The sequence below is a fragment of the Mobula hypostoma genome, chromosome 5 (genome assembly GCF_963921235.1).
Source record: "Mobula hypostoma chromosome 5, sMobHyp1.1, whole genome shotgun sequence".
Taxonomy (NCBI): Eukaryota; Metazoa; Chordata; class Chondrichthyes; order Myliobatiformes; family Myliobatidae; genus Mobula; species Mobula hypostoma.
Window position 1 is genome coordinate 11,658,117 of NC_086101.1, and position 13,500 is coordinate 11,671,616.

Genomic DNA, 13,500 nt, shown 5'->3' on the forward strand with positions numbered 1-13,500 from the left:
ACCAAAAAGTCCTTCCAGGTGAGGTGACACTTGCCCGTGAGTTTGTTGGGGTCACCTACTGTATCCGGTGCTCCCAGTGTGGCTCACTGTATATCGGTGAGACCTGAGGTAAATTGGGAGAGCGCTTCATTAAGCACCCTCAGTTGGTCCACCTCAAACAGTGGAATATCCCAGTGGCCCCTCATTTCAATTCTATTTCTCATTCCCATTCCAACATGTCAGTCGGCTGGGGCGGGGTTCTGAGTTGGATGATCAGCCATGATCATAATAAATGGCGGTGCTGGCTCAAAGGGCCGAATGGCCTACTCCTGCACCTGTTTTCTATGTTTCTATGTTTCTATGATAAGGCCACACTCAGGCTGGAGAAGCACCACCATATATTCCACCTGGGTAGACTCTAACCTGATGGCATGAACATCGAACTCTCAAACTTCCAGTAATTACTCCCCCCACAACTCCGCTCATTTATCATTCCCCATTCCTGTTCCTCCCCCCACACCTTCTCTCTCTACGTACACATCACCTCCCTCTGGAGCTCCTCCCCCTTCCCCTTCTTCCATGGTCTTCGGTCCTCTCTGATCAGATTCCCCCTTGTCCCTTCCACCAATCAACTTCTCAGCTCCTTACTTCACCCTCTCCCAGTTTCACCTATCACCTGTCACCTTGTACTTCTTCCTCCCCTCCCCCCACCTTCTTATTCTGACTTCTTCCCCCTTCCTTTCCAGTCCTGATGTATGGTCTCAGCCAGAAACATCGAGCATTTACATTGAGCAAGGAGAAGACATAAGGCCTTCCCAGATTCACGGTGAGATGGAGCCAAAAACTCTCTCTTCCACTTTGGGTGACTCTAGTACATTTTACTTCTGTTCCCACTAGAAATTAAAGCGGTAGTCCCATGGAAAAACTGTCAAATTCACATGTAAGATGCCAAGTATCCATTCCCTACAAAAAAATTGTTGATTTAATCCAGGATCGATGCTTTTTTTCTGATATCCACCATCGTGTAAAATCAAAAACTACTTTTCTATAAAAAGTAGTGGATACGGCCCAGTCCCTCACGGATAAAGCCCTCCCCGCCATTGAGCACATCGATATGGAGCGCTGTCACAGGAAAGCAGCATCCATCACCAGGGACCCCCACCACCCAGGCCACGCTCTCTTCTTGCAACTGAAAGAAGGTACAAGAGCCTCAGGACCTGCATCACCGGGTTCAGGAACAATTATTACCCCTCAATCATCAGACTCCTGAACCCGTGGGGGTAAATTCACTCAATTTCACTCGCCACATTGCTAAACTGTTCTCACAAACTATGGACTCACATTCAAGAACTCTTCATTTCATATTCTCAATATTTATTGCTTATTTATTTATTTTGTAATTGCACAGTTTGCTTCTGTTGAGAGCAGTTTTTTTCAATTATTTTGTTGTGTTCCTCGGATTTACCAAGTATGCCCCTAATGAATCTCTGGCTTGCATATGGTGACATACATGTACTTGGATAATAAATTTCCTTTGAACTTTGAATTATTATATTTTGAGGACAGTTTATCAGTGGCTTGGCATTCTTTCCCCCATCATTATGACTCAGACTAAAGAGTGGCAGAGAATGCACGCAGGAGAGGATTGTATTGTACAGCACAAACTAACTTTAGCGAGGATATACTGTCAGTTCAAGCTTATTTTATATGCCAATGCACTCCGGCTTTTTATTTGTTTGCATCTGATCTGAACTCTCTATCTAGTTTTAAGTTTCAGTAGACACAGTTCTCTCTAATGGGGACACACGTGGTCTGTACATACCGGCTGTGTGGTGAAAAAGGCACAACAGTGCCTCTTTCACCTCAGACGGTTGAGGAAGTTTGGTATGGGTCCCCAAATCCTAAGAACTTTCTACAGGGGCACAGTTGAGAGCATCCTGACTGGCTGCATCACTGCCTGGTACGGGAACTGTACCTCCCTCAATTGCAGGACTCTGCAGAGAGCCTTGCGCATCCGTAGATGAGAATTTCCCACTACTCAGGACATTTACAAAGACAGGTGTGTAAAAAAGGGCCCGAAGGATCATTGGGGACCCAAGTCACCCCAACCACAAACTGTTCCAGCTGCTACCATCCGGGAAGCGGTACCGCAGCATAAAAGCCAGGACCAACAGGTTCCGGGACAGCTTCTACCTGCATGCCATCAGACTGATTAATTCATGCTGACACAACTGTATTTCTTTATTATATTGACTATCCTGTTGTACATACTACTTATTACAAACTACTATAAATTACACATTGCACATTTAGACGGAGACATAACGTAAAGATTTTTACTCCTCATGCATATGAAGGATGTAAGTAATAAAGTCAGTTGAAATCAAGTCAGAAACACTGGTTAATGAGATATCAACAAACAGAAGATCCAGGAGAGCGTTTGCATGGGAAGATTCAGAGAAATTCTCTTAAGATCTGCAAGAGACATTCCAGCAATCCTAAATAATTCTCTGGGGAGTTTTTAGCTCTTGGCCCAGTAGAAAACAGTGGGGCTCGCAGGAAAGAAGAGAAATAGTAGTTACTTTGATATCACTGGGATAGGTGAACCTTACAGTTCAGCAGTTCACTGTTAATCTCTGGTGAATATTTGGGAAAATGAAGCCTCCACCTGATACCCTGAAGGTGGACTTAATCACTTAGTAAATGCTAATATTTAGTAAGTTCAGAGAAGGTATATGGGACAAGAGATAAGCCGCCTGGAATGCACTGTTAGAGGTGATAGTGGAGGCAAGTATGATAGAGGTGATTATAAGGTTCTTAGACATCAGAATATGCAGAGAACAGAAAGATACTGCATGTAGATAATGTAGGCAAAAGGAATTAGCTTAATTAAGTATTAATTACTAGCTATTTTGGCACAATATCATTTGCTAAAGGGCTCATTCCTATGCTGTACTGTTCTATGTTTTAATTAAAGATAATAGATAATGCATGAAATGAGGCACTGTCATTCTTGTATGAAATGAGCGAAATTGTAAGTTGTGAATCAGGCCAAAAAAATCTATGTGACATTTACCTGGTTGAATGTCGTCGAGCATTTCCCTCCACACGGGCAACGGTAATGGCCACATGAATTCTTCCAGCATCAGAGCCCCATCTGCAACTACAGGAGTCCGGTCTTCTCCAACTCTGCAAAATATTAAACCATTTATTTGAAGGTATTTGAATATGAACTATTTCCCGAGCTAATATCATGAAGTTATGCATGCTTTCCGTAAGGGCAACATCCTACCTCTTCTTCTGACAGCATTCTTCCTGAAAGAACAAAACGGAAATCAGAAAAGTTGGAGACGGATAATAACTGGCAAATTCCAGTTCCAGTTTACTATTATTATTCAACCTTACAAATGCATACAGCTAAACAAAGCAACGTTCCTCAGGGATTAAGGTGCAAAGTACAACACATATGTCACACACAGAACATAAAACTAACATTAGCAGATAAAAAGAAGTACTCCATAGATGAACAAGTTGACATAATGTGCACACACGACATAGTGTTAAGTATACAACAGTTTTACTCCTGTTCTACATTGAGATCAATGCTAACTGGCAACTCCTGTGATGCTGCTGATACCGAACTGTATCGGTCTCTGCTGTTCCATAGAAACGTAGAAAACCTACAGCACAATTCAAGCCCTTCAGCCCACAAAATTGTGCCGAACATGTCCCTACCTTAGAAATTACTAGGATTACCCCTGGCTCTCTAATTTTCCAAGCTCCATGTACCTATCCAGGAGTCTCTTAAAAGACCCTATCATATCCGCCTCCACCACCGTTGCCGGCAGCCCATTCCTCACACTCACCACTCTCTGTGTAAAAAACTTACCCCTGACATCTCCTCTGTACCTACTCCCCAGCACCTTAAACCTGTGCCCTCTTGTGGCAGCCATTTCAGCCCTGGGAAAAAGCCTCTGACTATCCACACGATCAATACCTCTCATCAGGGTGCCAGAGCTCACCAAATCGCCACTCCAGCACCTCTGTAAAAAAAGTCAAAATAAACAAGTGGGGAATTTAACAGCCGCTGCATATAAAATAGAGGGAATTTTACGGAAGAGGGGGTGGTGGCTGGTGGGGAAAATACCACTAATAACATAAGAACAGGATATTTCAAAGTTGCTGCAGACCAGGCAGCATCTCTAGGAAGAGGTATGGTCGACGTTTTGGGCCGAGACCCTTCGTCAGGACTAACTGAATCTCCTCCTCCCCCTCCCACTTTCGAATCTCTTACTAGCTCTTCTTTCAGTTAGTCCTGACGAAGGGTCTCGGCCTGAAACGTCGACTGTACCTCTTCCTAGAGATGCTGCCTGGCCTGCTGCGTTCACCAGCAACTTTGATGTGTGTTGCTTGAATTTCCAGCATCTGCAGAATAGGATATTTGATCATTTTTGGTGAAATCCTGCAGCCGTAACTGTTTTTTATTTAGGTACTTGTGAAATTCGTCCTCGCTCGACCTGTTGCTTTCCCAGCATACCCTGCTGTAGCCTCCCACCATTTCACAAATCCTCAGTCTCTCTCCTGCCGAGGGCCAACTATACACAAGTGTGAGCATTTTTCTGCTCTTTCCAATGGGTACCATTGGATTCCAGGTAGGAGCTGTATTAAGCAAGGAATGAACATCGAAACCTAAGGTTAAAAGTCGAAAATAATAAAAGAAAAATTCACTGCTCGCTTATCTTCGGCCTCATTTTGATGAAATTCTCAAGGTAATCATCAAAATTCTCTTCTACACCTAGATAAAGTGACTTTAGTTTTTTTTTCACAAGCCAAATGGAGAAAAAAAAACATTTCTAGGCTATAAGCTATCTTTACATCATTTCAACTATCATTAATAGCAGATCAACCCCTTGGCCGAGCTCCACCAACTGTAGTTGAATGGAAAGAGGATCTTTTTCTCTTTGTGTTGATAGGAAAAGGAGTAATTTAGCGAGGCAATGAACAAGACGAAACACATTTCCAAACCTCCCAAATGGTTGCTCTCCTCCCCGTTAACATTTGTCACTTCCAAAATACGATATTTTTTATTCGTATAGATACGATAATAATTTATGCAAAGATTCAAGCTTCTTTAACTTTTTATATATTTAAAGACTAAATAGGACCTGTATTGGTCTGACTATATAATACCCAACGTGTGAGGATATTGTGAGTATTGACACTCACAGATACACTTCCTGACCAACCATTTCTGCGAGAGAAACGGTACCAGGCAGAGTTGCCAACCTTCTGCTTTTGATACTAATATTTAGCAATATTCGTGGCTTTAGCAATACTGTAGTTCATCAGACGTTCTTTTTTCATACTTGATTACTTGGTTCCAATTTAGGCGGCTAAAAGTGTAAAAACCTTACTTGCTTTATTTCTGTTATTTTTATACCTGCAGAGGAACACTGCTAAGCGCTGCGGGCCCTGCCGTCTGCTCTGACTCAGTCACATTAGTAAGGCTACATCTGTGGTGGTCCATGGATTACTTGCTAATACAAAAGTAAATTTTCCTCACTAACAATCCTTTGGCTTCTAAGCAAACAATGTTAACTTCTTTCTTTCGTAAAAAAGCTGAGGAGTGTAACAAGAATAACATACAAGAGACTGATAACAGTGGAAGTGACAAAAGCTGTGATAATTATATTTTATGATAATTAGTGAGTGCAAACGTGCAATACTTTGTCATATTATTAAATTAAGTATTATATGTTTGATTGTACCAGTTATACACTGAAATGTAGTGATAGGCTATTATCCTGTTAACGTCTTAACTATCACTATATTTCTGTGGAGCACTGGAATTCATATATTTCTTTCATCTTGCTTTAGTGCTTGACATTATAAGAAGCCCTACTTTATATATATTTATATATATATATGTCACACCCAATATGTGTACCTGCTCATTACATGAATGGGGCAAGGAAGTTGCCCAGTACATGAGATAAGTAGATACACAAATCGGGTGTGACATAGGAGGGCTGATTGATAAGTTCGTGGCCTAAGGTGGAAGGAGTCAATTTTAGAAAACCTAGCAATTTTCAATTATCTGAAACAGAAATACTGCAAAAGTTATTAACTTCAAACTTTCCGCAGAACCACACAAAGAGTTGAGCTGCACGTGCATTTAACGAGAGCTGTATAACCCTAGGCCACGAACTTATCAATCACCCTTCGTACAGCTCCGACACTTAAAGCATTTAAAGGTTGCATGGATGAACTACAACAATTGTTCATCCCAGTTTGGCAAAAGAATAAATCACGGAAGGTAGTGCACCCGTGGCTGACAAGAGAAATTAGGGATAGTATCAATTCCAAAGAAGAAGCATACAAATTAGCCAGAGAAAGTGGCTCACCTGAGGACTGGGAGAAATTCAGAGTTCAGCAGAAGAGGACAAAGGGCTTAATTAGGAAGGGGAAAAAAGATTATGAGAGAAAACTGGCAGAGAACATAAAAACGGACTGTAAAAGCTTTTATAGATATGTAAAAGGGAAAAGACTGATAAAGACAAATGTAGGTCCCCTGCAAACAGAAACAGGTGAATTGATTATGGGGAGCAAGGACATGGCAGACCAATTGAATAATTACTTTGGTTCTGTCTTCACTAAGGAGGACATAAATAATCTTCCAGAAATAGTAAGGGACAGAGGGTCCAGTGAGATGGAGGAACTGAGTGAAATACATGTTAGTAGGGAAGTGGTGTTAGGTAAATTGAAGGGATTAAAGGCAGATAAATCCCCAGGGCCAGATGGTCTGCATCCCAGAGTGCTTAAGGAAGTGGCCCAAGAAATAGTGGATGCATTAGTGATAATTTTTCAAAACTCGTTAGATTCTGGACTAGTTCCTGAGGATTGGAGGGTGGCTAATGTAACCCCACTTTTTAAAAAAGGAGGGAGAGAGAAACCGGGGAATTATAGACCGGTTAGCCTAACGTCGGTGGTGGGGAAACTGCTGGAGTCAGTTATCAAGGATGTGATAACAGCACATTTGGAAAGCGGTGAAATGATCGGACAAAGTCAGCATGGATTTGTGAAAGGAAAATCATATCTGACGAATCTCATAGAATTTTTTGAGGATGTAACTAGTAGAGTGGATAGGGGAGAACCAGTGGATGTGGTATATTTGGATTTTCAAAAGGCTTTTGACAAGGTCCCACACAGGAGATTAGTGTGCAAACTTAAAGCACACGGTATTGAGGGTAAGGTATTGGTGTGGGTGGAGAATTGGTTAGCAGACAGGAAGCAAAGAGTGGGAATAAACGGGACCTTTTCAGAATGGCAGGCGGTGACTAGTGGGGTACCGCAAGGCTCAGTGCTGGGACCCCAGTTGTTTACAATATATATTAATGACTTGGATGAGGGAATTAAATGCAGCATCTCCAAGTTTGCGGATGACACGAAGCTGGGTGGCAGTGTTAGCAGTGAGGAGGATGCTAAGAGGATGCAGGGTGACTTGGATAGGTTGGGTGAGTGGGCAAACTCATGGCAGATGCAATTTAATGTGGATAAATGTGAAGTTATCCACTTTGGTGGCAAAAATAGGAAAACAGATTATTATCTGAATGGTGGCCGATTAGGAAAAGGGGAGGTGCAACGAGACCTGGGTGTCATTATACACCAGTCATTGAAAGTGGGCATGCAGGTACAGCAGGCGGTGAAAAAGGCGAACGGTATGCTGGCATTTATAGCGAGAGGATTCGAGTACAGGAGCAGGGAGGTACTACTGCAGTTGTACAAGGCCTTGGTGAGACCACACCTGGAGTATTGTGTGCAGTTTTGGTCCCCTAATCTGAGGAAAGACACCTTTGCCATAGAGGGAGTACAAAGAAGGTTCACCAGATTGATTCCTGGGATGGCAGGTCTTTCATATGAAGAAAGACTGGATGAACTGGGCTTGTACTCGTTGGAATTTAGAAGATTGAGGGGGGATCTGATTGAAACGTATAAGATCCTAAAGGGATTGGACAGACTAGATGCGGGAAGATTGTTCCCGATGTTGGGGAGGTCCAGAACGAGGGGTCACAGTTTGAGGATAGAGGGGAAGCCTTTTAGGACCGAGATTAGGAAAAACTTCTTCACACAGAGAATGGTGAATCTGTGGAATTCTCTGCCACAGCAAACTGTTGAGGCCAGTTCATTGGCTATGTTTAAGAGGGAGTTAGATATGGCCCTTGTGGCTACAGGGGTCAGGGGGTATGGAGGGAAGGCTGGGTTCTGAGTTGGATGATCAGCCATGATCATAATAAATGGCGGTGCAGGCTCAAAGGGCCGAATGGCCTACTCCTGCACCTATTTTCTATGTTTCTATGTTGACACCTAAAAAATTGGCACTGCACCCCTGCCTCTCCTCATCTTATACACCTCTATCAGGTCACCTCTCATCCTGCGTCGCCCCAAGGAGAAAAGGCTGAGTTCACTCAACCTGTTTTCATAAGGCATGCACCCCAATCCAGGCAACATCCTTGTAAATCTCCTCTGCACCCTTTCTATGGTTTCACATCATTCCTGTAGTGACGCGACCAGTACTCCAAGTGGGGTCTGACCAGGGTCATATATAGCTGCAACATTACCTCTCGGCTCCTAAACTCGATCCCACGATTGATGAAGGCCAATACAGAGTACACCTTCTTAACCACAGAGTCAACCTGTGCAGCTGCTTTGAGCATCCTATGGACTCAGACCCCAAGATCCCTCTGATCCTCCACACTGCCAAGAGTCTTACCATTAATACCATATTCTGTCATCATATTTGACCAACCAAAATGAACCACTTCACACTTATCTGGGTTGAACTCCATCTGCCAGTCCAGTTTTGCATCTTATCAATGTCCCGCTGTAACCTCTGACAGCCCTCCACACTATCCACAACACCCCTGACCTTTGTGTCATCAGCAAACTTACTAACCCATCCCTCCACTTCCTCATCCAGGTCATTTATAAAAATCACGAAGAGTAAGGGTCCCAGAACAGATCCCTGTGGCACACCACTGGTCCCTGACCTCCATGCAGATTATGACCCAGCTACAAACGCTCTTTGCCTTCTGTGGGCAAGGCAGTTCTGGATCCACAAAGCAATGTCCACTTGGATTCCATGCCTCCTTACTTTCTCAATAAGCCTTACATGGGGTACCTTATCAAATGCCTTGCTGAAATCCATACACAGTACATCTACTGCTCTTCCTTCATCAATGTGTTTAGTCACATCCTCAAAAATTCAATCTGGCTCGTAAGGCATGACCTGCCCTTGACAAAGCCATGCTGACTATTCCTAATCATATTATACCCCTCCAAATGTTCATAAATCCTGCCTCTCAGGATCTTCTCCATTAACTTACCAACCACTGAAGTAAGACTCACTCATCTATAATTTCCTGGGCTATCTCTACTCCCTTTCTTGAATAAGGGAACAACATCCGCAACCCTCCAGTCCTCCGGAACCTCTCCCATCCCCACTGGGTTCATCAGTTGCGTGGAAAGAGGGAGCTTGCTACATGGGTGACAGCTTGCTCTCCACATCGTACTGCCCAGACTTGCATACCTAGACTGCTAGGACACAATATCCAAGGTGAACTCTGACCAACAGAGGCCTCAGAATCAGATTACCCCTACTGTCGCTGTTGTGCACTGGGTTAAAAAAGGGTGTTAAAAAGTCCGTCAGCCTGGAGAAATAGCTGTTACTCAGTCTAGTAGTCCTTTTTCTTCCACTACAGTACCTGCTGGCTCTACTGTAGTAATAGGTTGTGGGACAGATGGGAGAGGTCCTTGGCAATTCTAAGTGCATTAGACTTAGTTGTAAGAGTACATTAGTTCATTAATATTTTCCTCAATTTAATAAAAGCTAGTAATTTTTACAGTTAGATCTAGAAGGAATATCAAAAGTACTGTGTGCAATTTTAGTGATGGAGTTATTGACAGGGTGTAATTGCAATGAGTGTCACGGGTTATTGTCTTGGTAATGTGGAGAAGCTCAATATGGGGTTTCCCTTGAAGCAGGGGAGGCGTATGTGGGGGCAATTTGACAAATGTGTACGATATGATAGATAGTGAGAATAATGTCCTCTGGGGCAGAGTGTTGAAACTACAGGTCAGAGTTTTTGGTGTAGGGGACAAGAGGATCAGATAGGATTCTAGGAACATTTTTATGTATACAGGTAGTGTGGTTGGACTCTGGAATGTAATGCCTGAGGGGATCTTGTACTCTCACAACTTTGAAGAAGTGTCTAGAAAAGCACTTGAATGACTAAGGCACTGAAGACTACATACAAAGCACTAACACTGACAGGATGAATGTGAATGGGTACATGATGGATGGAGCACCATTTGATCTAAGTTTTGCTCTATAATTCTATGATTCTAACTTGCTGTGTAAAATTCAAAATTGTTTAATGCCATTTTTCCCAGGGCTCAAATGGCAAACACGTGGACACAGTTTTATTGTGCTTGGAAGCAGGTACAGAGAAGATGTCAGGGGTAAATTTTTTTATGCTGAGAGTGGTGGGTGCGTGGAATGAGCTGCTGGTGATGGTGGTGGAGGAGGATACAAAAGGGTCTTTTAAGAGGCTCCTGGATAGGTGCATGTGGCTTAGAAAGATAGAGGGCTATGTGGTAGGGTGATTCTGGGCAGTTTCTAGAGTGGGTTATATGGTTGGCACAACATTGTGGGCCAAAGGGCCTGTATTGTGCCATAGGTTTCGATGTTTTATGTTCTATGTATATCATTTCTGCATACAAGTGCAAAGGAGAACAAAACAATTGTTACTTAGGATCTGATGTGGTACAGAACAAAGATAAAGCACAGAACAATAATAAAAATCACAATAAATAGAAATACATAGGATGGTGTATATTCATAGCTTGATGGCATGTCTATAAAGTGACACTAGGCCAGTAAAGTAACCCACACAGGCAACAGGATTACACCCTAATCGTTCTGCTCAGCTGACAGTTCCAAAATCGTTAATCGTTAAATCTTTCTCATTCTGACCCATCATCAAGATGTGAGTCGGCTTACACCGTTCTGAACCGAACCACACGTCCTCACCTTCAGAAAAATCACATCATCTTTCTGCTCCATCTGTTTCTGCAGCGTTGAGATTGCCTCCTCAATGGAAATTAAACTCTCTTGAATCTCCCGAAGATTTTCCTCCATTAGACCCACAACCTTTTCCTCGTGTTCTTTGAGATTTCCGATTAAACGCTGCTCTTTCTCAGCAAGACTCTGATGTATCTTGGTGAATTCGGATGAGATGTGGGACTCCAGACCACGGGACTCATCCTATCGAATAAAATGAGGGCAATTTTATACAACGCAATAACTGGAGCAAAACTAAATGAGATCACATAAAGCCAGAAGGCGAGACTCTACCCGAATCTCTAAAATCTTCCGCTTCTGTTGCTGCTCCAGTTTGAGAATTGTCGATTTCCTCTCGGTGAGCGACGTGAGGGAAGATCTCACCTGCTCCTGGAATATTACGGAACAAACGCGTGAGAGAATAAAAATGCGTGAGGTTAATTGGGTGAATAAATTCGTTTCCCGTTTTACCTTGTAGATTTCAACAGCTTCTTTAATCGGCATAAAGTTGTGAGACTTGTGTTCGCGCGCATCCCTACAGATCAGGCAGATGAGTTTTCTGTCAGTTTCACAAAATAGCTTCAGTTCTTCCTCGTGTTCATTGCAGCGAAGTTTAGTCTTCTTCGATTTCGGATTCGGGTTCAGTTTTCGAGCTTTCTCTGACAATCTCACTAAGGCCCGATTCCCTCTGAGGATCATTTTCTTAAATTCCTCTCGACATTCCGGGCAGAAATACCTCTGCTCCTTTTCCCAGTACTGTGTGATACAGGAGCGACAGAAGTTGTGCTCACAGTCCAGAGACACCGGATCGGTGAAGAAATCCAGGCAGATGGGACAAATTACCTCCTCCGTTAAACTCTCGACCTGTTGTTTTGAAGCCATGTTTAACTCCCGGTACTTCCTGGTTTAAAGGCCTTCCCGTCGGGCGAAGATGTGAACTGTTCCACCATTGTCCACTAAAGACGCTGTGGTGCTCGGGAAATGAACCGGGAATAAAACGCGCGCAAAATGCTGGGGGTAAAATGAACGGGTCCTGACGAAGGGTCTCGGCCCGAAACGTCGGCTGTTTCCTCTTTTCGGTGGATGCTGCCTGGCCTGCTGAGTTCCTCCAACATTTTGTGTGGGTTGCTTGGTTTTCCAGTATCCGCCGATTTTCTCTTGTTTGGGAACAGAACTCGTTCGCTGCGGCAGTGCAGAGTGAAGCGGAGCGGCGTGTCCAGAGACCAAAAACAACCATAGGTGACTGGAATGGAGCAGTACCCACCCACCCCACCCCTCTCCCGTCGCTATTTTCTCTCCTCATGCTCTACGAATTCTTCCCCTATAGTGGACTGCACGATTTAGGGTAACGCTAATAGCCTGGGTTCAATTCCCTCCCCTGTCTCTAGGAAGTCTGTATGTTCTCCTGGTGAGTTTCCCCCGGGTGCTCCGATTTCCTCCCATATTACAAAAACAGATGGGTTAGGGTTAATGAGTTGTGGGCATGCCGGAAGCATTGAGGGCTGCCCAGCATAACCTTCGCTGATTTGATTTGACGGATACAATGCACTTCACTGTATGTTTTGATTTTTCAGTGCACGTGATAAATAAAGTTAATCTTATCTCTGAAAACACAATACCGTCCTTGCCAACGGCTTGCCACATCTGGATGTTTGCTTTAAATAACCTGACACACATTTACCCTTCTGCATTTCTCAAGCCAGCACGATTTAAATAACGCAATTATTTTGTGACCAGGGCATTTACTTTACCCAGATTTTTGACTACTAAATTGCCTTATCTGAACGTGCAGTGAATCCCGGCCCTTACTCACAATTCCACATGGTTAGTGTTCCCAACAAACTTGGAAATGCTACATTTACTGCTCTCGGCCAAGTTGTTCCTATAGTTTATGAAAAGCCAGGGCCCTAAGGACTAATCACTGCAAGTTGCCACTGTCAACCTGAGAATGATCTTTTTTATTACCAATTTTTGAAAGGAATTCGGGGAAAAAACCAGAAAAGTGGAGGGAGGAGAAGATGGCGACACGGCGCAGCGCGCGCGGCCGTTCCGAATGATATCGTGCGTGTTAACTAGGGGCTGTGCACAATCCTGATTTGATGGAGACAGCTGTGAGAAGCACGGAGGGAACACCTGGAGAAACTTCTGAAATGCCCGCTTTGCTGCCGCTGCTACTATGCAATCAAGAATCTCTGGAGGGGAAGGCCCCAAATCCTCGGCTTTGTCTATTGCCTGTTGCCAGGGCCGGAGTCGGAATGCTCGGCAGACATGGTGCTCAGTGCTCGGTGTCGGAGAGCTGTTCGGAGGCTCAAAGTTTTCAGATGGACTCGGAGTCGGACCGTGGTCGGATGCTTCCAGGATGCTGCATTGGCAAGTTGGCGGCGCTGGAGGTTCACTGCATG

The 13,500-nt window shown here is 43.7% G+C and overlaps 1 protein-coding gene across 1 annotated transcript in view; it reads right to left on the minus strand.

Moving 5' to 3' along the window:
- Positions 1–12,004, minus strand: part of LOC134346441 (uncharacterized) — a 79,207-nt gene extending 67,203 nt beyond the window's left edge. The window contains exons 1-5 of the mRNA XM_063047810.1: positions 11,570–12,004; positions 11,393–11,488; positions 11,069–11,302; positions 3,272–3,294; positions 3,056–3,168 (exon numbers count right to left, since the gene is read on the minus strand). Coding sequence (XP_062903880.1) covers positions 3,056–3,168; positions 3,272–3,294; positions 11,069–11,302; positions 11,393–11,488; positions 11,570–11,980 — 877 coding nt within the window. The 5' untranslated portion in view covers positions 11,981–12,004. The remainder of the gene's footprint in view (positions 1–3,055; positions 3,169–3,271; positions 3,295–11,068; positions 11,303–11,392; positions 11,489–11,569) is intronic.
- Between the last annotated feature and the right edge of the window lie 1,496 nt (positions 12,005–13,500).